At 45.7% G+C, this 26,806-nt stretch overlaps 1 protein-coding gene across 1 annotated transcript in view; it reads left to right on the plus strand.

The window, feature by feature from the left end:
• Positions 1-26,806, plus strand: part of GLP1R (glucagon like peptide 1 receptor) — a 960,977-nt gene that overhangs the window by 763,171 nt on the left and 171,000 nt on the right. Inside the window, exon 8 of the mRNA XM_069236652.1 lies at positions 21,980-22,049. Within this exon, the coding sequence (XP_069092753.1) occupies positions 21,980-22,049 (70 nt within the window). The remainder of the gene's footprint in view (positions 1-21,979; positions 22,050-26,806) is intronic.

Consider the following 26,806-nt stretch of genomic DNA (forward strand, 5'->3'; position numbering starts at 1 on the left):
TTACCTTGTGGTGACAGGTTTGTTACCCTGCAGTGACAGGTTTGTTACCCTGCAGTGACAGGTTTGTTACAGTGTGGTCACAGGTTTGGTACAGTGTGGCAGCAGGTTTCTTATAGTGCAGTCACAGGTTTGTTACTCTGTGGTGTCATGTGTGTTACACTGCGGTGACAGGTGTGTTACCCTGTAGGAGGCTGGCCTGGTTTGTAGTGGTACCAAGGGGTACTTACACTCTGCACCAGGTCCAGTTATCCCTTATTAGTGTAGAAGAGGTGTTTCTAGCAGCTTAGGCTGATAGAAAAGGTAGCTTAGCAGAGCAGCTTAGGCTGAACTAGGAGACATGTAAAGCTCCTACTATACCACTGGTGTCATATGCACAATATCATAAGAAAACACAATACACAGATATACTAAAAATAAAGGTACTAAATGTTTAAGACAATATGCCAAAAGTATCTCAGTGAGTACCCTCAGTATGAGGATAGCAAATATACACAAGATATATGTACACTAGACCAAAATTATGCAGTAATAGCAATAGAAAGCAATGCAGGCAATGTACAGTCACAATAGATTGCAATGAGAGCACATAGGTATAGGGGCAACACAAACCATATACTCTAGAAGTGGAATGTGAACCACAAATGGACCCCAAACCTATGTGAGCTTGTGGAGGGTCGCTGGGACTGTAAGAAAACAGTGAGGGTTAGGAAAATAGCCCACCCTAAGACCCTAAAAAGTAGGTGTAAAGTGCACCTAAGTTCCCCAGAGAGCACAGAAGTCGTGATAGGGGGATTCTGCAAGGAAGACCAACACCAGCAATGCAACAACGATGGATTTCCAGACGAGAGTACCTGTGGAACAAGGGGACCAAGTCCAAGAGTCACACTCAAGTCGGGAGTGGGCAGATGCCCAGGAAATGCCAGCTGTGGGTGCAAAGAAGCTGCCACCGAATGGTAGAAGCTGAGGATTCTGCAAGAACGAAGAGGACTAGGAACTTCCCCTTTGGAGGATGGATGTCCCACGTCGTGAAGAAGCTTGCAGAGGTGTTCCCACGCAGAAAGACCGCAAACAAGCCTTGCTTGCTGCAAGGGTCGCGGTTAGGGTTTTTGGATGCTGCTGTGGCCCAGGAGGGACCAGGATGTCGCCAATTGCGTGAGGAGACAGAGGGGGCGCCTCGAAAGACAAGGAGCCCACTCAGAAGCAAGCAGCACCCGCAGAAGTGCCGGAACAGGCACTACGAAGAACAGTGAACTGGAGCTCACCCGAAGTCACAAAAGAAGGTCCCACGATGCCGGAGGACAACTCAGGAGGTCGTGCACTGCAGGTTAGAGTGTCAGGGACCCATGCTTGGCTGTGCACATAGGAAATCCTGGAAGAGTGCACAGGAGCCAGAGCAGCTGCAAATCACGCGGTACCCAGCAATTCAGTCTAGCGTGGGGAGGCAAGGACTTACCTCCACCAAACTTGGACTGAAGAGTCACTGGACTGTGGGAGTCACTTGGACAGAGTTGCTGAGTTCAAGGGACCACGCTCATCGTGCTGAGAGGGGACCCAGTGACAGGTTTGTTACAGTGTGATGACAGGTTTGTTACACTGCGGTGGCAGTTTTTTTACAGTGCAGTGTCAGGTTTTTTACAGTGCGGTGACAGGTTTGTTACACTGCGGTGTCAGGTTTGTTACAGTGCGGTGACAGGTTTGTTACAGTGTAGTTATAGGTTTTTTACAGTGTGGTGTCAGGTTTGTTACAGTGCGGTTACAGGTTTGTTCCACTGCGGTATCAGGTTTGTTACACTGCGGTGAAAGTTTTGTTACAGTACGGTGACAGGTTTGTTAGACTGCGATGACAGGTGTGTTACAGTGCTGTGACAGGTTTTTTGCACTGCAGTGACAGGTTTGTTACAGTGTGGTTACAGGTTTGTTACACTGTGTGTCAGGTGTGTGACAGTGCTGTGTCATTTTTTTTTACAGTGGGTTGTCAGTTTTGTACACTGTGTTGTCAAGTTTGTTACATTGCATTGTCAAGTTTCTTGCAGTCCGATGACAGGTGTTACACTGCGGTGAAAGGTATATTACAGTGAGGTGACAGGTTTGTTACACTGCAGTTTCGGGTTTGCTACAATGCAGTGTCAGGTTACGGTGCATTCACACGTTCCTTACACTGCGGTGATAGGTTTGTTACATTGCACTGTCAGGTTTGTTACAGTGTGGTGACATGTTTATTGCACTGTGGTGAAAGGTTTGTTACAGTGCGGTGTCAGATTTGTTACACTGCAGTGACAGGTTTGTTAAAGTGCAGTGTCAGGTTTTTTACAATGCGACGACAGGTGTGTTACAGTGCGGTGACCGGTTTGTTACACTGTGGTGACAGGTTTTTTACAGTGCATTGACAGGTTTGTTACACTGCAGTGTCAGGGTTGTTACACTGTGGTGACAAGTTTGTTAAAGTGTGGTGTCAGGTTTTTTACAGTGCAGTGACTGAAGTTACAATACGACAACAGGTTTATTACAGGGCGGTGTCAGGTTACACTGCAGTGTCAGTTTTGGTACACTGTGGTGTCAGATTTATTATGGTGTTGTGACAGGTTTGTAACACTGCGGTGACAGGTTTGTTACAGTGCGCTGTTAGGTTTCTTACTCTGGGGTGTAAGGTTTGTTACACTGCAGTGTCAGGTGTTATGGTATTGTGACAGGTTTATTATACTGTGGTGACAGGTTTGTTACAGTGCAGTGACAGGTTTGTTACAATGCAGTGCCAGGTTGGTCACAGTGAGGTGGCAGGTTTGTTACACTGCGGTGATAGGTTTTTTACAGTGCGGTGTCAGGTTTGTTACACTGTGTCTATGCAAGGCCTTCAAAGAATGACTCCAGGGCCCAGAGAAGACACACTCCTATCTTCAGGGATCCCTGCTTGGAGAACAGGTGTGTGTTGGTGAAACATTTCAGTGTACAACTCTCACTCCTCATTCTGGGGTGCTTGAGGTTGAAATATGTCCCGAACTTTGTCAAAGGGCCCTTATTGCCCAAAATGTGACCCTGCAGGACCAGAATATTAGCTGTTTGCCCTGCCGAGGCCTCATTCAGCCATTACCAGAGGATCTCACAGGTAAACAAAGTGGAGATTAGACTCCTTGGCATATGGGGAGAGAGAATTCCTGCTTAAGACATTGCAAGCTCTTCTTGTAGGCCACGCACAAGGTCAGGCTCCAACTTCCGCAGGAAAGTGGACAGTCTCAGCCTCTGATTAGGTGGCATCTCATGGCACGGCCAGCCCACTCATGTGTTGAACCCCTAAAGGTGGAAAAGAGGGTCTCGCGTACCATGTGAGGAGCATTCTAGGGAGGTTCAGCTATGCATTACAGGCCCGCTGGTGTGATCCTAACACCTCATAAGGATATATTAAGGTTTCTGCTGCCTGACTCTTAAAAAGGGAACTTAGTGGTTCTTTGCGTGGGAGGGTGCGAGGATGAATGTGACCAAGGTCACTTCTCTTCCAGAACCATCCCGCACCTGAGACATCCCAGACTTAAGGCCTACTTTAGAGTTTGGCAGACGGGTTACTCTGTCTCAAACATGACGGAAATCCCAGTGTATTACGATTCCATTATATCCTATGGAAATTGTAATATGGGGGCGGGAAATTGGTCACATGTGTGTTGGAGTAACCCCTCCGCCAAGATATAAATCAGGCCCCATGTCTTCTAGACATGTTCAGCTGGAGTTTAAGGTTTGACTCAAGTTGTGGATTTTAATGCATATGGACCCCTCAAACTGCACATCTATTGCTACCTGAGCTGTATTCTGAGCAGGGGGAGTCCATCTGTTCCCCCAGCCGCGCATTTTGTAGCTTGTAGGAGTTAGCCGCCATTAACACGTCTGCTCAATCTCGGGACGGGCAGCTTATTCTTGCCTTTGGTGAGTGCAGTTGCACACAGATGAGTTGCCAAAGTGCCCTCCCATGCAAAGGTAGCCTGCAAGTTAGGGGCAGATAAATGCCCCATTGTTGTTTATTCCTATTAACTGTGATGCTTGCAAACATTATTGACAACAGCGCATTCCTAACCCTTTAACAGAATGTGTATGGTAAATGCTTCTGGTGATGTTTAGTTTATTGTGAATGTTTACATTTTTATAAAACTGATGTTTGCAAGACGGATGATGAGAGTTGTGCACAGAGGACACCCTGTACCCCACACACACTTCTTAATCTGCTTTGCTTTACATTAGGGTCTTTCTGAAGGCAAGCCGCATGGCTTCCTGCCCAAGAGGCCCCTAAAGGATGTAAGTAGGGTCTCTGTGTTGACAGAGGTCCCTACATTGCATTCTTGGGAGAGCACATTTCCAGCATCCTCCTGGAAAAGAGAAGATCTACACCAGACTCTTTGAATGAAACTCTGAACTTATAAGGTGCGCCTCCTGAGGGTTGGCACTGGGCAGCTGACAACCTCTGCCAACCTCTCCGACTGTCTGTCTGATGTTTGGAATATAACCTAGGAGTGCCCTTCTCCTCACTGAGCATCTTTTGGACAGTGGCCCTGCCTTTATCCTTTGTGTGCTGCTGTAAGACTGAAGAACAGCTGAACTTCCTGTCTGCTTCGGTCCGTGTCTGCATGGAAGCACCCAGCCACCCCAAGGTGACTGGAGAAGCTGACTCAGCACATGTACACTAAAGCCTGCTCCCCCTATTAACAGAGACAGGAAAAGTTTACTCAGGACATATACACTGACTGAAGCCTGCTCTGCCCTTTACCACGGAGCAGAGAAGCTGACTCATCACATGTACAATGAAGTCTGCTCTGCCTATTAGCAGAGACTGTACAAGCTGACCCAGAATGTTTATATTGAAGCCCGCTCTGCCCTTTACTAGAGACAGGAGAAGCTGACCCAGCACATTTACTCTGAAGCCTGCTCTGTCTATTAGCAGAGACAGGAGAAGCTGACCCAGCAGTGTTTATGCATACGCCTCCTTTACCCTTTTCCAGAGACAGGAAAAGCTGAACCAGCATATTCACAATTAAACCTGCTCTGCCCTTTACCACAGACCAGAGAAGCTAACCCAGAAGTTTACACCGACTAAAGCCTGCTCAGTCCTTTACCAGAGAAAGAAGAAGCTAACCCAGCACATGTACACTGAAGCCTGCTCAGGCCTTCACCAGAGAAAGGAGAAGCTGACTCAGCACATTTACAATGAAGCCTGATCTCCCCTTTACCAGAGACAGGAAAAGCTGAACCAGCATACTCACAGTGAAACCTGCTCTGCCCTTCACCATAGACCAGAGAAGCTAACCCAGCAGATTGACACTGACTGAAGCCTGCTCTGCCCTTTACCAGAGAAAGGAGAAGCTGACTCAGCACATTTACACTGAAGCCTGCTCAGTCCTTCACCAGAGAAAGGAGAAGCTGACCCAGCACATGTACACTGAAGCCTGCTCAGCCCTTTACCAGAGAAAAGAGAAGCTGATTCATCACATTTATACTGAAGTCTTTTCTGCCCTTTACCTGAAAAAGAAGAAGCTGACTCAGCACATTTACATTGCAGCCTGATCTGCCCTTTACCAGAGACCGGGGAAGCCGACCCAGCATGTTTATACTGAAGGCTGCTCAGCCCTTTACCAGAGAAAGGAGAAGCTGACCCAGCACATGTACACTGAAGCCTGCTCTGCCCTTTACCAGAGACAGGAGAAGCTGACCCAGCACATGTACACTGAAGCTTGCTCTGCCCTTTACCAATGAAAAGAGAAGCTGATTCAGCACATTTATACTGAAGTTTCCTCTGCCCTTAACCTTAGAAAGAAGAAGCTGACTCAGCACATTTACATTGAAGCCTGCGCAGTCCTTCACCAGAGAAAGGAGAAGCTGACCCAGCAGGTTTACACTGAAGCCTGCTCTGCCCTTTACTAGAGACCGGAGAAGCTGACCCAGCACGTTTACACTGAAGCCTGCTCTGCCCTTTACCAGAGAAAAGAGAAGCTGATTCAGCACATTTATACTGAAGTTTCCTCTGCCCTTAACCTTAGAAAGAAGAAGCTGACTCAGCACATTTACATTGAAGCCTGCGCAGCCCTTTACCAGAGAAAGGAGAAGCTGACCCAGCACATGTACACTGAAGCCTGCTCTGCCCTTTACCAGAGACAGGAGAAGCTGACCCAGCACATGTACACTGAAGCTTGCTCTGCCCTTTACCAGTGAAAAGAGAAGCTGATTCAGCACATTTATACTGAAGTTTCCTCTGCCCTTAACCTTAGAAAGAAGAAGCTGACTCAGCACATTTACATTGAAGCCTGCGCAGTCCTTCACCAGAGAAAGGAGAAGCTGACCCAGCAGGTTTACACTGAAGCCTGCTCTGCCCTTTACTAGAGACAGGAGAAGCTGACCCAGCAGGTTTACACTGAAGCCTGCTCTGCCCTTTACTAGAGACCGGAGAGGCTGACCCAGCACGTTTACACTGAAGCCTGCTCTGCCCTTTACCAGAGAAAAGAGAAGCTGACTCAGCACATTTACATTGAAGCCTGCGCTGCCCTTTACTAGAGACAGGAGAAGCTGACCCAGCAGGTTTACACTGAAGCCTGCTCTGCCCTTTACTAGAGACCGGAGAAGCTGACCCAGCACGTTTACACTGAAGCCTACTCTGCCCTTTACTAGAGACCGGAGAAGCTGACCCAGCACGTTTACACTGAAGCCTGCTCTGTCCTTTACTAGAGACCGGAGAAGCTGACCCAGCACGTTTACACTGAAGCCTGCTCTGTCCTTTACCAGAGACTGGAGAGGCTGACTCAGCACGTTTACACTGAAGCCTGCTCTGCCCTTTACCAGAGAAAAGAGAAGCTGATTCAGCACATTTATACTGAAGTTTCCTCTGCCCTTAACCTTAGAAAGAAGAAGCTGACTCAGCACATTTACATTGAAGCCTGCGCAGTCCTTCACCAGAGAAAGGAGAAGCTGACCCAGCAGGTTTACACTGAAGCCTGCTCTGCCCTTTACTAGAGACAGGAGAAGCTGACCCAGCAGGTTTACACTGAAGCCTGCTCTGCCCTTTACTAGAGACCGGAGAGGCTGACCCAGCACGTTTACACTGAAGCCTACTCTGCCCTTTACTAGAGACCGGAGAAGCTGACCCAGCACGTTTACTCTGAAGCCTGCTCTGTCCTTTACTAGAGACCGGAGAAGCTGACCCAGCACGTTTACACTGAAGCCTGCTCTGTCCTTTACCAGAGACTGGAGAGGCTGACTCAGCACGTTTACACTGAAGCCTGCTCTGCCCTTTACCAGAGACTGGAGAGGCTGACTCAGCACATGTACACTCAGCACATGCAGAAGATCACAGACATCCACGAGTCCCCTGGAGCCTCTCACCAGAGAAGAAAGGGGGGCGATTGACTGATGCATGTGCAGGTGAGAGTGAGCGGTGACTTCTCCTGGCAGCACTCTCTTCCTCGCACTATCTTTGTTATTTTCTTTGGTTCACCATTCATTGCCAGTAGTTCAGCTTCTAGCTGGCCATCCCACTGCCTGCATCCAGAGAGACCCTTAGGGCCCTCCTTAGAGGTTTGTCAGAATAGGGTGGGGTGAGGCGTGAGGTAAATACCTCCTATTCTAAGTTTTCAATGGGAAAATGAGGCCTATGATGTGGGATCGGTTATGAACACACAAAACTCTGCATATTTTGCATTTTTTCCATACCCCATCCCTCCCACCTTCCCCTGATAGATCTTGGCAGGTTGGGACTGTCGTAAATTATTAGGGGAAAGCTGTGAGTCTGTGATAGTTATACCAGCATGCGTCTGGTACTTAGGGGCATATTTACAATATTTTGGCGCGGGCAGCGCCACAAGGCTTATTGCTGTGCTGCCCCGCGTCAAAAGAAAAGGGCAGGAATGCACACTCCTGTCCTCTTCCACTGAGCTGGCGCACAATTGGCTGCCATGCACCAACGCAGGCACCCTTGCACCATGGTGTAGGAATGATTGTTTTTGTGCAAGAATGGAAGTGTTTCCCTCCTTTTATGTGTTCTGCAAAATGCAGCATACATGGAAAGAGGAAAAACAAGGAAAAATAAAGTTATTTCTCTTCGTCACGCTTCCCCTGGAAAGACGCAGGCTTTTGACGCATTCCCAGGTTTACAAATCCTTGTAAATCTGGGAATGCGTCAAAATCTCTGGGTGTTGGATGGGAAAACCCACCGTATTGCCCATGAACGCCTCTTTGACGCCACATAAGGCAAAGCAGCAACTTGCGCTGCATTGCAGCGGTCGCCAACGAGTAGCTTGTGAGCTACTAGTAGCTCTCGAGCTACCCATAAGTTGCTCTCCTGTGTGTGCTCAGCCTACAAAACTGAAAAGTTTATATTTAAAACAAACATGTAAACTTGTCTGATGTGGTCAGTATTAAAATTATAATAATATTCATAGCTCTGGATTGCTTTCATCAACATAAGTAGCTTTCACTACAAAAAAGGTTGGAGACCTCTGGTGCTTACCCCATATCTACAAGGCCATGGAAGGTCAAGCAAAGTGGCTTTGCGTGGCCTTGTAGATATGGGTCAGCAGCCTGTACCGCCGGTGCATCTAAAAAAGTGACGGAATGGCATCGTAATGCCTCCAAGTCCTTAACTTGTAATGCGTGCCATAGTCTGTGATGAGTCCTGTGGTCCCATTGGAATGGGCCAGATTGTGTCTGTCCACTTTGTACAACATTTGTAGAAAACGCACGTACTTCAAGACGCTGCCCTCTGCCTTTGCAAGTGGCAGATACATAATAACTTTATTGATGTTGTTTTCACACCTTACCATGACATTTTAAACATTTACCTATGTCTAGGTTCACAAACTTGCTACAAAGTCATCATTTAGGCAGGAAGTTTGTTTGTCTCCTTTGTTAGAGTATCCTGTGTGTTTCCAATGTTGTTTGGAAACCTCAAGCATTGACAAATTTTTGTTCCAGGTGTGTTCCGACCTTTGAGATCATTAGAACTTTTCAAACACCAGAACTCTGTGAACCTCAAATGCAGTATGAAGCCAGGGGCCCTGGCTTTCATTGCTATGGGGCCCTGGCTTTCATTGCTATGTGGCTTTATCAATGTATTTGTTGAGTATTGTATTGTGTTCCCTTTGTGTAATATGTTTGGATCCTTCCATTTACACTGTAAGCATTTTTTGTTTATATTCATGTAGAGTCCAAGAGGCTTTGTGAGTCAACTTTCTGCTACAGATGAAGAGTTGGTAGTCTGGTTACTAGAGACCCTCCACCTCCAGCTTTCTTACTTTAGGGTGTGTGGGACACCAGCTGCAGTGTGTCTCAAAATTGATCCTGCCACGTTCACAGAGCAGTGGTAACTTTCCTTCCTGATGAGGTGGTGCGGTCTCTCGGTTTCTTCACACACCTAAGCACCTATGCAGCAGAGGTTTAGTTATCATGACACACACATTAGTGTTGAACCCTTTTCCAGTATCTGCTCATCACAGATCTGGCTTCCAAATATTCACACTATTGGATTCCTATGTTTTAGCAAAGGACCAACACCAACAAAAAAGTGTCCACCAACAAATGATTGAATGAATGAAGAAACTTTCATAAGACAGCTTTGTGAACTTGATCCACTCAAGGTTAAAAGTAGCATTTGAACAAGTATTAAATAAAACCTATAAATACAACCTATATTCTTGTGGCTTTCTTCAGAAGCATGGGTGATTAGTTGAAAAAGAGATCAGCTGTAACTTCAGTTCTAAGGTACGTACCTTCTTTTGAGTGTCACATAATTCTGAGGATGTGGAGGTGTTTTTTGTTGTAGCTCAAGGAGGGTTACCGTGTTTTGTTTTGATGCTTAGATGTTTATGTGTAGTTACGCTTACATATTTGTGGGTAAGGGATCCTGCACTTTGAAGGTATGCTGGTCACTGGGTGCATGGAGTTACATTGCTTTTTCAAGTTAGAGGTCTGAGATAGTATTTTTGACTTTTTGGAGATGAGAGATTATTTGCTAGACTTGGGTAGAGGACATTTCTAGGGCAGAGATGGGTCACAGACGTTCTCACCGCTGTTGGCTGCTGGTTGTGGATCAGGACGGTGATAATGCAAAGGGAATTAACAGAGGTTGGTAAGTGTTGGAAGAAAACCACTAATCATATCTGGGGGTCACTCATCAATTGCAAAATTCCACAGATCCATAGGCTTTTGACCTTAAAGGTTAAGTAATGGTATTGGTTATCACAGATTTCTGTGACATCACAATTGACTTGGCTTGAAGCTGCATCTCTGGTGATATCGCTGAATGTTTCATTAGCTGAATACAAGATGAATATTAGTTCTTTTTGCGTTTCATATATTATTTAAAGCTACATCTTGAGTGAATCTAAGGAAAATATGTGCCCATGATTGGGTTCTTGTACAAACATATTCAGTTAATCTAAGGAAAATGTGTGACTCTGATCGAGTTCTTATAATGTGTGTCTTTGGTGTGATGCACACATAATGCTTGTCATTGCGTATCTTCTATCAGAATGTAGAATGCATGCAGAAGTATGGTTTGCTTTGGTTCCTTCTGAGGCAGGTTGGTCTTGGTCACCGCTAACACGAGAGCTGTAGTGATGGTTTTCCTGTTGTTTTGAATAGGATATTTTTCACATTACTGAAGACCTTTTGATTTCATATGTGGCCACTCACCTCTTCACGCGCACAGCATTCATGTTACCATCTTTTCAGACTGTGATGATTTTACTGCCTTCGCCCATACAATTTGTCAGCTAATTGTTAACTTTTGTGCTGTGGAGATCAAAAAGCACTGTAGACATTCAGAGTGATTCCATGCATCAGAGCATCACCACACTAAGGTACCAATAGACCATGCTGAGGAGCTGTCATGAGCTTCTCACCGCCAAAGGTTGTTTAGGGGTTTTGCACACCACTCAGAAGAACCAGGTTTGAGCATGATGAGAGCACCAGACTAGGAACCTCAGGCAATGTAGGACTTGTACACCACCCCATTACCACAAAATACAAGGTGGGAGTGCCTTCAATGTCTGGTGCATGAGTAAGAGATCTAGAGCAATTACCAAATGTTGGCTTGACTAAGAGATCCTTTTGCATTGTGGGCACACTAGAGAGAATCTTAAGGGATCTAAGGTTTAATCTATTAGGAGTGAGTGTCTAACTCTCTTTTACATGGGTCAGAAAGTGTCCACCTAATAGAAGGATCATCTAATTTCTTAAATATCAGCTGTGAATGGTAACTTATTACAATTGCTTTGTCTTGTGATTTATTGTGGTTATTTTTTATCTTTGCACCATCAGATGCAGATGTATTTTAATCTACTCCACATAATCATGGCATTGGTCTGCTTACCACAGTCCCCATGTACCTCACAGACTGAGGTGAATTACTGATACTTTGAGTCCAATGTAAAAGCTTTTCAAAACCTTTTAGGACGATTTTGTCTCTCACTTGAAGAGTTAAATCTCCAAAAACAACCCTCAAGACACCTTGCAATCAAGCTACAGATCCAACTGCAGCACGGAGACCGTTGTCCTTAATACGAGTGGTCTGTTTGCACATTGATACCATCAACCACACCCTGATTCTTAGTACCCTGCAATACCAATTGGGAGTCGGAGGAGACACACGCTGTGTTCGTTCACCTATTTGCAAATCACTCCCAACAAGTAGGTGTAATGTAAGGTGGATTTGTAGAGTGCTGCTTATCACGCGTGAGGGTATCCAGGCACTGAGATCCCTTAAAGATATCATACGGCCTCTCCCGCTTGTCTTCACCTCACCCTGAGGTTCCAGGTTTCATCAGTTATTGAGTATTGAGGTATCTTGGTGAGAACCACTGGTATCCTTTCACACAAGTGTGCTGATGACACTGCACTCTACCTCAAAATCACCTCTGAGTCAGATATTCCTAACTTGATCTCTAGTCTCAACAAAATTCAGAGCTGAATGCCTTAAAGCATAATGCGCTCCAGCAAAACAGAATTCCTGTTCATCTCCCCCAAATTCCCTTTGTCCTCAGCCACCCCCAAAGTTTAATATTCTCTGGTCTCTATATATAATCCACCAGAAAAAATACATTTCTGGCCTTCTTCCATCATATTCTCAACCTTTCCAGGAGCTCACAGTACCACCCACAACTCCTAAAAAGCATGCTAAATAAATTCCAAACCAGACTTAAAAGGGCATATTTATCAAAATGTCACTCAACGCAGTGTAGCAAGACACCTAGCTGTGCTGCGTTGCTGGCAAGGAGGGGGCATATTTAAAATTATATGGTGCATTCCTCTCCTCTCCTTGTCCTATGTGCTGCCTAGCGCCCACACAGGCACCCCTTCACCATGGTGCAAGGGTGCCTGCATTGCAGACAAGATTTTGTTGTGCAGGAAAGGACACCTTCCTGCACAAAAATAATCTTGGGAGACTCCCTATGATCAAATTTGCTTTTGTCTAAAGGATTCTCCACAGAGCTGCTAGATTAGACTTTGGCATTCGCAATTTTTATCACATTTGCTTTTCTTGACAGCTCTTCAATGGTTTCCCCTGAGAAAAGGTGCCACTTTGAAATGACATGTTTGATCTTAAGGCCCTACATACTGAGATCCTATTCTAACAGATCTGGAAATTCATCATCTCTGGAGGATGTCGCTCCCTATGTAGTACGGAAATCCTACAATTGAAAGCTCTCATCTTCGTGAAGCAGAACACATTGAATCATTTATTTGCGGGCTCTGCTCCCGATATCTGGAGCTCTCTCCTTCCTGAGTTCAATTTCACCCACTGACCCTGCAGTTCAAGTTAATCTAAAACTTCTATTAATCAACCAGTACCTACCCACTTCCTGAACACAGTATATCCTACAATATTCAGCGCCTGTATCGCATGCTGGATGAAATGGATAAGGCTCTGTTACCTGAGGCCGTTGTCCTTTCCATAGGTATCCTGAAGGTCTTCACACCCATAGTTGGGATTACCTGCGAGATGTCATGACTAGAATGTTCTTGGGAGACAGCTTGAAAATTGGGCTGCATTGCTCCATGCTGGTGCACGGGCGCGGGTACACATGGACAAGTGCATTTCTGATCTCTATGAGGTATGCTGGGGCATAAGGTAAGGGTGATCTCTCTCCCCCTTGCTCTTTACTTTTGAGGCAGAACTACATCGAACTTCACGACGCAGAGCACATTTGCTCCCTTTACGCAAAAGATATGTTGATCTTTTCCAGGAATCCCTGAATGAGAGTCCCATCGAGTGTCGTATTCCTGGATGACTTTGTACTGGTCTCTGGCCTCAGCACGAATTGGCAATAAATCCTGTACTTTCCTGGTCTCCCCGGTCTGCAGACTCCCCCTGATTAGGGACAGAGTGCTGCTGGTGGGGGCCCAAGCTATAGTTTCCTCAGGGCATGAATTATAGTTACTTGAGATAACTATAAGTATAACGGCTGAACTCCCATGGTTCTGTGTGTGTAAAATCTGAACCTAACCATAACGCCCCTGTAACTTTTCATTTTTGAGTGAATATATATATATAATTTTATATATTTTACCTATTGGCAGTGGCCAGTAGGTAGTTATAATTAGAACTAACTTTTCCCATAAACAAAGTGGTTTTTGTTTTCTAATAACTTTGGCCCAGTTTGATGAATCACGACGAAATTTTCAAAACTCGCACGGTTGTTAGTTCAGCTGCTGTCTCAAATGCTTCGTGGTGATTAGTCAAGCGGGGACTGAGAAAAACAGGGGGTCCCAAAATGTTTTTTCCGCATGCAGTATCTATAGGTATTTTTCATTTTTTGAACATGACTACAGCCCAAACCGCTGAACAGGCTTACATCAAATTTGGCAGAAAGCTAGAGCTTGGTCCAAAAAGATCTCTTTTTGTTATTTGGTGTAATCTTTTCAGTAGTTTTGGAATTATTAAAGAAATTTAAATATAGATATCTAGGTACGCAGATCTTTTGCAGATTCTACGCGGGTACCCATGTATCTGGGTGAAAAGCAAGGCCCTGATTGGCTGGCTGCAACCTGAAAGGAAAGATGCAGCTGCCATTTTATTTCTTGGCTGGACCCCCTGAAACATAAATAAAAACACATAGAAGGGGTCAGGGTATAGGTGTCCTTACCCCACAGACCACATGAAAGGGTCTCTGAAGGATCCCTCATGGGCAGAAAATTTCCCTTTTTTTATTGGTGATCTATGGAATGACTGCAGCACACAGTGCGACCCCCAGTATAAATCTGCAATGGATCCACAGATCTGAAGCCCAATGTAAAAAAAAAAACTCCCTCACTCACGCACCATACCCCTGCTGCACACAGCCAAAGGTCATAGGAAATGTGGGGTTGGATGCATGCGGCCAACCCCTGCTGCACACAGCCAAAGCTGTTTGTATTAATGTACAATAATTATATATTACTTTTTGTAGAAATTCAGTGAAAACCAAAGGATATAAGGACGTTATAGTTAGGTTCACATTTTACCCACATAAAACCATAAAAATTCAGCAGTTGTAGTTATACTTATATTTAAACTTATCTGAAGAAACTGTAACTCATGCAGTTAAGTAACTTTAGGCAATGAGTTATAGTTTCTTTACACATAAGTACAACTATAAAAGCTGAATTTCTATGGTTTTGTGTGGGCAAACCTAACTATAATGTCCCTGTAACTTCTGGTTTCTTCACTGAATTGTCATATATACATATTGCCAGTAGGTAATTATAGTTAGGACCTAGTTTCCATAGAAAATGTTTTTTTTGACTTGCCTCTATCTTTGACACCGTTTGACTTGTTGTACATGGGACGTTTTGGGATGATCTGTCAAGCAGGAACAGAGAAAAAGGGGGTAAAAAAAGTGTGTTTCCCATGTTAATATCCATAGACTCTTTAGACATGCCTGCAGCATGACCCCCTGGACGGAATTACACCAAATTTTGCAAAACAGTAGCTTTTGGTATGGAGATCACCCTTTTCTTTAATTTGGTGTAAATCCGTTCAGTAGTTTTTGAGATATTAAAGGGAAAAGACATTTGCGGATCCAGAGAGATCTCCTGCTGAGATCTGATTGGTTGCTAGCACTTCGAACAAGAGGTGTTGGCTAAAATGTGGGCAGGAAAAGAGATGAAAACATTGCTCCCACACGCAGGGAGCTGCTATTTGCAGCAGGTCCCTGTGTGCAGGAGTAATGCCAGCTCCGGCAGGAGACGGGAGCTGCTGGGACCACGGGGCCCTTCAGGCTTCCCCAGCGGCCCCAATAACTTTTAAAACATGTGACCAGGCCCTGGGGGATGGGGTCCCCGCACCCAAAATCGACCTAAGGAAAGAGGCCATGTGGCCCCTCTCCATTTAAAAAAAAAAACTTATCTGGCCCCGGGGAGGTGGTGGTCCCTCTATAAATATTTTTAAATAGCTTCCAGGAGGTCTTGGATCTGGGGGCGCAGGAGATTCCACGTGGCACCCCACATAGTTTTTAAAACGTAGCCTTGGGGAGGTGGTGGTCCCCAGGTACCAGGGGAGGTCAGTGAGGCCCCCACATATTTTTTTTATGTTGTCCCAGGGAGGTGGTGTAACCCAGGACCTGGGGGGTCTGCGTAGCCCCCCTAATTTTTTTTAATTACGCAGCCCCTGGGAGGTGGTTGCCACTGGGTCTGAGGGGGGTATGCACGGCCCCCCCATGTCTTTTTTATGTAGGCCTGGTGAGGTAGTGGTCACCACGGCCCAGAGGGGTCTGTATGGCCCCCCCACATATTTTTTATTATGCAGCCCCAGGCAGGTGGTGGTCCAAAGGCCTGGGGGGGTCCTTGAAGCACCCCATATATTTATTTAATGTTGCCTTGGTGAGGTGGTGGTCCCTGGAGCCCGAGAAGGGTTCACGTGAGCCCCCCCCCCAACATTTTTATTTGGGAGCCCCAGGGAGGTAATGGTCACCAGAGGTGGGTGGGCCCATTTGGCCTGCCTAAATATATATATTTAATGTTGCCCTCATTAAGCTCCAAACCCTTTCAGCTGTGGGTGCACGGGGTTTGGAGCTTAAAGGAGGTTGACCATGGCCAGGCCCTGCGGCCAACCCCCACCACATACATCCAAAGGCCATGAGCAGTAGTGGTTGGAGTAATGTATCAAAATTACTTTAAGTTAAAAAAAACAGAAATTCACTTAAAAAAAATCAGAGGTTACGGAGACGTTATAGTTAGGAAACAGAAGTTTAAAAAAACATAGAAATTCACTTAAAAAACCAAAGGTTACAGGGACGTTATAGTTAGGTTCAGATTTTAAATGTACAAAAACATAGAAATGCAGCTGTTATAGTTAGAGTAATTTCAAGTAACTACAACTCGTGCCCTAAGGTAACTATAACTCCAGTCCTCTCCATGCACTGCTATTTACACCAGATATTACAGCACTCATGTCATCTTTTATAACACCATTGATAATGTCTCTGTAGCTTTTTCAGTAAAATTATTGATGAGAAAACTGTGCACGGTGGGGGCACAAGTTATAGTTACCTTAGGACACGAGTTATAGCTACTTGAAATAACTCTAACTATAATAGTTGAATTTCTAAGATTTTGTACGTTTAAAATATCAGCCTAACTATAACGTCCTTGTAACCTTTGTTTTTTTAAGTGAATATATATATACACATATAGTTAGGAGTTGTAATATTATTAAAACCGCTGTTCTAAAATAAAATTCATCAGTTAGAGTTTACTGTGCAAACTATGGCTCGCGCCCTCTCCATGCACTGCTTATGACCTCACAAATTGCATCACACATGAAAGGTTAATTGACATTCTTGATGACATCACTGATGAAATCTAAAATGACATAATTGATGACATTACTGATGACATCATACATTGTGACACCATCCAATGAGGTTTTTGCCTTTTAATAATTCCACATACTAAAGGGGTGGACAATGTTCTTTACATTTTAATTGGATTACCCACATTACTTCACGATCCGTAATGTTAAGTGAAGAGGTTGACAGGTATACATTTCCCACTGTAAAGACGTTTTTTTCCAGGCTCTCTAGATTATATTCCATAGTTTAGTAAGATAAACTGCATACTTTTGTGAGGTCAGAGTGACATACAACCTTAGAGCCATGGTTACAAACATCAGTTAAAGATAAACCACTTGTAAGTGAAGTTCTGGAAATACACATCCACACTTTATAAATGTTGTTGCTACATAGAGTGTTTCTATGCGCTGCGTTACAACTATTTACTATGGGCACCTGCCTACATATCCACTGGTGGATTATCTATTGTCAGAATACGTTTTACTCATTCTTACAGATTTTTTGGAAAAGGTGTTGGCTTGAAGCCTCATCCTAATTTCAAACGTAACTCTGCAACCCACATTCGGAGCACTGAGCCTTTATCTTGTTTGACAGGGAGTAATATTTGCACCCCAAGTATTATTGATTCATAAATGGTGCAGGACATAACTTTCAAAATGTACAGTCATGTTCGCATCTAAGTCTTACACTATATTAATGCGTTAGATCCTCACGTAACTCATACTGCATATGACAGTACTGGTATTTGTGATGTCATCAATAGTGTCATTGGGCTTGTCATCAGTGATTCCATCAAGTGATGTCATGACTGAAGTAATATTTGTAGTCATAAGCAGTGCGTGGAGGGGCGCAAGCTACAGGAAGCTCAGTAAACTATGGTGAAATTCAGTCGTTCTTTTTGTTTAAACCAATAGGGTTTATATTATTAAAAGGACTAATTATAATATCACTTAAACCTTTGTTTTTTTGTGAATTTCTAGTTTTTTTTTTCAACGTAAGGTTAGATAATGTTACTGTAGAAAACTATAAGGGTCTTTAAACTTTTTTTTTCTTCAGTGGATTTCTACGTTTTTTTTTAATTTAAAGGAAGATCTTATTACTATGTCTAATTATAATGGCACTTTAACCTATGTTTTTTCAGTGATTTTCAGTTTTTTTATCATAATCACCCAACTCACTCAATGAGTATGGCTTTTGACTGAGCATAGAGGAGGGTTGGACACAGAACCTGGCCTGGGGCCTGGCCCTGTGCCCAACCAAAGCACCATCTCTGGCCAACCCCCATGGTCACTCAACCCCCAATGGACAACTCACCCTAATTTCTTTCCCCCCCACTGTACAGCAGTGCTCCCAGAGGAGAAAACGCAAGAGCCACACTGGATCGCGCAAAGTACCTCCTGAGAGGCCTCACAGGGTCCCCTAGTAGTACAGCGGAACCCGCTGCATGATTGTTTTTTTAATTCGGGCCCATGGGGTCTCTTTGAAACTCCCACCCCCACACAAAAGGGCCATGGGGGGTCAGGCTAGGGAGTCAGGGTACTCTGCCTCGCTTATACTGTATTTTTTCCTTAATGTTAGGAGAAGGTGAACAAGTCCCGGTGCACTGTAATGGTGGTCACAACGTTTTTTTTACGTGTTACGGCCTGCCAATCAGATCACACATTACCACAGGACTTGGACCATGCCAGCAAGACCATGATTGCCGAGAGGAAAAAAATCAGCCAATCAGAACGCTTTAATTTTTTAATTTGCTGTACGGCATGAGTCCTGTGGGACAACGGTCCAAATATCAATAACTTTTGAGCCTTAGTTTCTCAAAAATCTCTGAACGGATTTACACCAAATCACAAAAAGCATGCTTCCTGAGTACAGATCTAGCTTTCTGTCAAATTTTGAGAAATTCTGTTGAGTCATTTTTTTCTAAAATACTTTCTAAAATGCCGGTTGGAAATTGCATGGGGAAAACAGGTTCGGGGACCGCCACCCCCTTTTTCTCATCTCCGACAGATCACCCTGAAACTTTCCAGGAAGAAGCTGAGGTGAAGAATCGTCAAATGGCAACTAAGCTATAAGGAAACAAAAAATGCTTTTCCTATGGAAACTATGAATACCCAGTGGTGACAACACTGAGTGATATATATGTCTATATATTTCTCGTGCAGTGAAGTAACTATAACTTGCGCCCTCGCCATGGACTGCTAATTACCTCCAATATTACATCACTCATGACATATTCTATAACACCATTGATAACATCACTGCAGCACTGTTCATGGCAGCGCCGCGAGTTAGAGTTATTTTATTTCAGTTAATACACAATGGTCTAAACGAAGAAAACCACTGAAATTTACCTGTTATAGTTAGAGTTATCTCAAATAACTATTGCTCGTGCCCTAATGTAACTATAACTCGTGCCCTCGCCAAGCACAGTTCTGTTATCTCTGATGCCATTTCAGATGTCATTAGGAATGTTATCAATTAAGTAATTGAACATGTCATAAGTGATGCAAGATGTGAGGGTACAGGCACTTCATGGCAAGGGCCCTTTATAGTTACTTTAGGGCACGAGCTATGGTTTCTTAAGATTACTATAGCTGGTGCATTTCATTGCTTTTGTTAGTTGAAAACATGTTTAAACTGACATAAAGTAACTAACTTGTGTGCCGCCATGCACAGTGTTGTAGTGACATTATCACGTGTAAAGCAAGATAATATACCGTTCCTAACTATAACGTATTTCAACCTTTTATTTTCAGTCACTTCTTGTGTTTTTTAACATCTAAAAGATGTTCATTGGTGTGTGCAGCGTGGGGTTGAGCACAGGGCATGTGCCCAAGCCCCCTCAGGTGTCAAGCCCCTCAGCGGCCGTGTGCAGCATAGAATTGGGCACCTAACGCCCATGGGTGACCAGCCCCTCTCTACCCCCATTCCTCCCTAAGATTTTGATGCCCTTTCACGTTGGCCAGTCAGTCCCCTTGCCTGCATGTTTTGCTCTGTCTCATCCCTCAAAGAGGAAGAGAGGCTTCATTGCCTTGGTCCAAAGAGGATATTGAGCTTTTAAATTGACTGGGCAAAAGATCATTTGGGGGACGATCAGACCTTCTTCATCTTCTCTTGTGCAAACAAGGGCAGGGTGGGATCAAACAGGAGCCTATGAAGGTGGCTAGTCCTCTGCATTAAGATGTGCTGCGCACTTGCCAAAAATGAGTCCCACAGTGGCCCGAGATCCCATTCCACCAGGACTAAGAGCAGTGTAACAGTATTGGTATGAGAAGTGCCTGTTCTTGATATCTTTCGGGGTACAGTGTGGGCATCAGTACATATGTACATGCCTCACTACTACCTTGGCAGCCAGGTCATGAGAAGTTCACTTTGTTCACATGGTCATTCAGGAATATTTGGACTCTGTCCACTCGCAGACCCTCCACTTTTGAAAGTTACTTCTTTGGTATCTATTCTAAAGGTGAGGCATCTGCAGTTAGAAGTATCTTTAGAAGGAACAAGTTACTTACCTTTGATAATGCTCTTTCTGGTGGATACTACAGATCCCTCCCCATCCCTGTTCTGTAGAGGGGCCTCGTTAACATTTAAAAATAACCCGAGTTAGACATCGGCACACTGTCACCAACAATTGTGCTACTGTCCGTGTTTGAAGATGCAGAAAGGGAAGGAGACGAAGGTTCACGGGCGCTGTTTATATGCGGCTCCTCTCTGTCGCTTCCAGGCAGTTTGGAGGTAACTGCTTGAGTGCGAGAGCACTGCTGTTAGAGTCCCCAGGATCTAGTCTTGTGCCTGGGAATATTCTAAAGGTAAGGAATATGTGGTTTGATAGAGCATCCACCAGAAGGAGCTTTACCCAATGTGAGTTTTTCAATCACCTCATCCCCACCAAGAAACCCAAGGCTTTCTGCTGACAGAAAGGCCAACAGACCAACAACCAGGCCAAGGAGACTAATAGCTGTGTGTCCATCTTTGAGCTAGTACAATTCTTCCACATCCACTGACACTATTAGGGTTTTTCGGGAGCCAGTCTATTGAAAGAATGTTTTTGGAAGGTTATCTGTGGGTTGAATTGAAACTGTAGGATAAATGTTTCAGTGATGGGTAGAGTGGGTGAGGTGCCTGTACATTATGTAATTGTATTTCATGTAGATATATGAGATATAGGCCCTCATTACAACCTCGGCAGTCTTTTGAAAAGACCGCTGAGGCTGCGGGAGCCAGAATACCATCAGTGCCGGCAGTATTTCTGGCTTCCTATTATGACTTTTCCGCTGGGCCAGTGGACGGTAACAGTGTTACAGTCCGCTGGCCCAGCGGAAAAGTCACATCAACATTGCTGCCGGCTCGTAATAGAGCCGACGGCAATGCTGATATGCAGCGGGTGCAGTAGCACCCATCGTGCATTTCACTGTCCGAAATTCAGGCAGTGAAATGCGCAACGGGGCTATGCCTGGGAGCCCCTGCACTGCCCATGCCAAGTCCATGGGCATTGTAGGGGCCCCCAGGGGCACCCCAAGTCCCCCTTACCGCCAGCCTATCCATGGCCATGGCCAGGCTGGCGGTCGGGACTCATAATCCCCAGGGCAGCGGTGCTTGCACTGCTGCCCTGGGGATTATGACCGCCAGGCGAAAGCCTGGCGGTATAGTGGAGGGGCTGGCGGTATGGCGTGGCTATTGCACCACGGTCATAATAGCTGGCGGAACACCACCAGCCTGTTGGCGGCGTTACCGCCAGCTTACCGCCGGCCGCCAGGGTCATAATGAGGCCCATAGTCCTTAGGTATTAGAAGATGCTTCCCTGATTTACTGATAATGTACCAGCACGCCTCTCACCCATTCCCCATCCAGGCGTGGGGCCTGGTGGTACATTGACAGGTCCGGCTTCTCATGATGGTGCAGATGCTGGTACTGTGACCATACCTGGAGGGTGATGGAAGACTGATGTTTGCTTCTCAAACGCTAAGCTGCAGACAGCAGTGCGCAGGCAGGGATTGGCGCGGGGCTCTGTGCCTATGTTCCCCTGAGGACACAGGCTCTCCGCTGCCCCTCTGAAGCCACAAAGCCCCCATCTTCACACACACCGAGCTGGGAGAGGGTTCATGTCTGAACTACAAAAGAGCAGGGTGATGTGACGCACGTCCCAGATGTAGTAACATGTTTTTACTTTTGTCTCTCCCTCTCAGCTGCTGGACACGTAATTACAACATGAATTACTGGCTGATCATCAGGATCCCGATTCTAGCAGCCATTGGGGTGAGTGATGGCGGATGCACACTGCAATTAAACACTTACAGGTCTAGAGCGATGATTCACTCAGCTGTTATCATGTCTAACGCAGGCCAGGTGCACAGACAAAGGAGGGAAATTGGGTCTGCAGGACAAATGAGAGCAGGTCCTCATTCTTCTACCAAGAGCACCTCCCATTTCAGACCACAGGGACATGTGGTTTAGGTCTGGCTGCAAACAGCTTTTGCTGTCTGGAGCCCCATGAAATCTTTTCCCCCCAAAAAAAACTTTGCACCTGTTTGTAATAGTTTGCAGTGCATGGATGGGCTGTCCATCAAGGCCATGGCTTTTCAGGGCAGGGTTAGTTGTCCCATTTGAGCTCCCATTAGGTTGTGGTTTTGGAGCATCAAGTAGTGCTACTGTTAGACTGCAGATGCCAAATGACATGCAGCTTGTAATTGAAGCCCATTGTGGGTCTTTTGGTTTACTTACTTTTCTGGATCAGCAACACTGGAATTGCTGATTTAGCGCAGATCTGTTTAGTAAGTGGGTGCTGCATGAATGCTGCAGCCTGATACAAAGGGTTGCCCTTCCTTTTGTTCAGTAAAGACTTGCTTGCACAACAGCTTTGTAGAAAATGCACCAAAAGGTCATTTCTGTATGTCCCCCTTTTGTGGCCATTTAACAAAGTAAAGACTTCTACCCACATAGGCTTTGTTAAAAATGCAACAAAAATACTAGTCTGTTTTTCACTGCTATTGCCACATTGTTATTAAACAACACATACAGTTCTCTTGTGAATAAAATCTGCAGATGCTAACAAGATCCCTACGTTAAACAATTGTTTTTGCACACAGACCATGCACTTTGCCCTAACAGTAATCTTTGTAAATATATAATCAAAAATCTACACATCAGTTTTTTTTCACAAACAGTATTATACCAAACTATGAACATCTTATTTCAGCTAATAGTTTTGCACAACTATGCCACACACATTAAATATCCACCACTTTCAAGGTGCACAAACTCCTCTTTTACTAACAGGTGTACATGCATACATACATGAATACACATGTGCCTTCTTGTATACTGCTGCTTAACCTAACCACCCTTTCTTTCCTAAAACTTGTTCATGACCTCCTCGTCCGTCATCCATGTCCATTCCTTAGATGGTTCCTGCCTCCAGGTGCAGACACAATATACCAATCTAAACAAACACAAAACACCAACAGCTTCCGCCCAGGCCTTCCACCCTCTCCTGTGTCGCTGCAGAGCAGGGGGTTGGGACATAAGCAGTGCTTAATTTGTAAACAAATAAGTGTCCGGTCCCTCTTCAGAAGGCCACTGCAGCTTGCACAAAACATTGCCCCTGCCGGGGTTGCCTGTGATAGTACCAGCACAACTACATCAACACACTCATAAAAGTGCAACAATTCGGGATGGCTTTGGTAGCAGGTAATAGTCATTTCTAATATTTATTGAATTCATAAACAACTGCTGTGGTGCTCAGTTCTAAATTAGAGCTACAGTGCCACCATGTGGCGCACATTCACAAGCACCAGTGCTGGTGCCGAGCACCGGAAACCACTGGCTCAAATTAAGCACTGGACATGAGTATTTGCCATTCCCTCATCATGGGGGAAGCTGAGTCAGTTTTTTGAGAGATGTGCTGTTTCATTGTCTTAGAGACCAATGTAAAAAGGAAGGGCCTCTGCTGGTCTTTGTAACTTTGGACAGCATGTGCAGCCTGCAAGACTGAGACTGGGCTTTGCCTCGATTTTCCTTAATGGACCACTAAAATGCTCCAAAACCTGGCACGTTATAGAAGACTGCCCTGACACTCTTGTGTCTCAGTATTCAGAGAGGAACCACTGATGCGTGATTCCCCAACCTCTGCCTGTTCTTCAAGAAATGAACCAACAGGCTAGGACTGCAACTTTACAAACTATGTAGGTGGGAGATATATGAGGACCGGGAGGAGCCCAGCTGTGGCTGCCAACTAGGAGGAGTGACAGGGTGTGGGCAAATAGGTGGTGAGTAGGTGCATGCATGCAAGGCGAGTGGCAACTATAAATAAAAAGGAATAGCCATTTACCTTGCTTGCTGCACAATCTCCAACAGTCCAACGTCCTCCTCTCTCCGGTCCGTGTTTTACTTCTGCCTCCTCCATACTCCGCGAGCTCCAGCCAATTCCCCTAACCAGTCCTGGTGCTGCTCTCATACTGGTAACCAGCATGAGAGAAGCACCAGCATTGAAGGGAGCGGCCTCTCCCAGCCCTCTCAGGAGCACTGGTGCTTTCTTTACCCCAGACAGCTGGGTTAGAGTGGTTTAAAATGCACGTCTGGCTGGCGATCGCAAGACAGTCGACTAAAGAGACATGCACACTTTAAACCTAAGTGCACAGCTAGCCCACGGCTCCTCCCTGCTGCAGCAATGGTGCTGCCCCTCCCTGACAGTTTGGGATGGGTTGCTGAAAAATAAAATGGTAATAAATTAACTTCATTACCATTTTATTTTTAATCTCTGGGGATTTTCTGGATGGGCATTTTTGATACTGGGGCGACGCTTCTACACCCCACAGGGGACGCGCTGAAACTTTCTTGCCGGGATTCGAGGAGGAGGAGGTGGGCAGCAGCTGTGTGCTGCCATCAATCAGGGCAGGAGCCCTTTAAAAACTCGCAAGCGCTCCCGCTCCGCGGGACGCGCTGAAACTTTCTTGCCGGGATTCGAGGAGGAGGAGGTGGGCAGCAGCTGTGTGCTGCCATCAATCAGGGCAGGAGCCCTTTAAAAACTCGCAAGCGCTCCCGCTCCGCGGGACGCGCTGAAACTTTCTTGCCGGGATTCGAGGAGGAGGAGGTGGGCAGCAGCTGTGTGCTGCCATCAATCAGGGCAGGAGCCCTTTAAAAACTCGCAAGCGCTCCCGCTCCGCGGGACGCGCTGAAACTTTCTTGCCGGGATTCGAGGAGGAGGAGGTGGGCAGCAGCTGTGTGCTGCCATCAATCAGGGCAGGAGCCCTTTAAAAACTCGCAAGCGCTCCCGCTCCGCGGGACGCGCTGAAACTTTCTTGCCGGGATTCGAGGAGGAGGAGGTGGGCAGCAGCTGTGTGCTGCCATCAATCAGGGCAGGAGCCCTTTAAAAACTCGCAAGCGCTCCCGCTCCGCGGGACGCGCGCGGGCGGCGCGCGGGCAAAGCCCGGGCCAAGGGCGGGCCCGTCCTTGCCCGTCATTGCCAGGAAGAGGCAGGGCAGGGCCACCCCCCTGACATTTACTTTAAACTGTGGTCCCAGATAACCACTTTTTATTTGACTGCCCGAAGGACAAACTCAAGCCTATTTACACTGTGGTGGGGTAGCTTTCCCCCAAAGCTCTAGGCCTCTACCTAGTTAGTGGTCAATTTCCAATATTAACCTGCCTTTGCTCGCCCCGCTGTGATTTTACTTGATTCTCCCACTAAATCCAAGACCCCTGGTTCTTAGCAAAATGGATCGACGACGCGGGGGGGGGTTGGATGGGAAATTGCACTCTAACCAAACCCTGGACGGCTTTTTACAAAAGGCCGTTGGGGAACTTGAAAGAGAAATAGAACTAGTACAAGGTCGTCTTGCTGTCCCTCCTTCTGCATCCATTAGCTCAGCCCATGATAGCCCAGTCTCACAGCCCCACCCGCGACTAGAGCTCCAGTCTGCCCCGATTATCCATTCCCCTTCTCCGTCCAAAATTTTTCAAGAGATCCAAGATGATACTCCAATTGCACCTGCCATTTGTGCCGCATCAACTTCATTGGCCCAGTGTCCCCCTATAGAAGGTTCCCTTACTTTAACTGAATCTAATACCAAAGGGAAAAGGAAGCGTAGGGAACCTGTCCTCAAAAATAAACGATCTAGAACCTTGAGTCCCTCCAATCTGGCCCAATCTTCTATTAATGAAATGGCATCAATCTCCTTACACAATACCAATAACTCCCATGCAAACGACTTTATTAGGGATCTCATAAGAGATGAGCTCTCTAAACTACTTCTTCCTATCTCCAACCGTCTCCAAAGAATTGAGGACAAACTTGAAAGTCTTACGAGCAGTCAGCCACCAACAATTTCTTTACCTGTAGAAATTCATCCTAATCATGACTCTACTGTTGCCATTAGTCACACAGGCCAAATTCCCAAAACTTTTCCTCCTACTCTAAATCACGTCTGGCCTAGCCCTGCTAAAACCCCCAGCATCCTGACGAACAAACCCCATATGGCCTTAGCTCCCTTATTAAAAGGAACCGCCTCATGGAACAATCCAGCAACTAATTCACGAGACGGCCCCCCCTTTAGGGAATCCTCACAGCCAGCATACCAGAAGAAGAATAAGAGTTGGGACTCTCATGAACCCAAAGTGCTTCATTTACCACCTGAATCATGCCCTTATGTTCTTATTATATCAAATGTTCCTGAACTCAAACCTTATTTTTCCGAATCCTTCACCGAACTCAAAAATAAGGTTATCCACTGGTTGCATGTGAATGCGGGGTTTGCTTTTTCCATGTCATCTTCAATACTGATGGTGAGAAGGGTAGGGTGGGTGGGCCCTCTAGCGAAGATCGGTTTTGGGGATTGTATTGTCATTAATTTTAATTCTCCCGATCTAGTCCAACGACTTTCTCTTAATGCCAACAGACTTTACCCTACAACTGGCAAAACTTCTCTTTGCAGGTTACAAGTGTTCTATCCTCCTTCTATGTCGTCCCGGAGTACTCAATCACCACCATTACACGGGGCCGGCTCGGCCTCTCACAC

The sequence above is a fragment of the Pleurodeles waltl genome, chromosome 5, assembly GCF_031143425.1.
Source record: "Pleurodeles waltl isolate 20211129_DDA chromosome 5, aPleWal1.hap1.20221129, whole genome shotgun sequence".
Lineage (NCBI taxonomy): Eukaryota > Metazoa > Chordata > Amphibia > Caudata > Salamandridae > Pleurodeles > Pleurodeles waltl.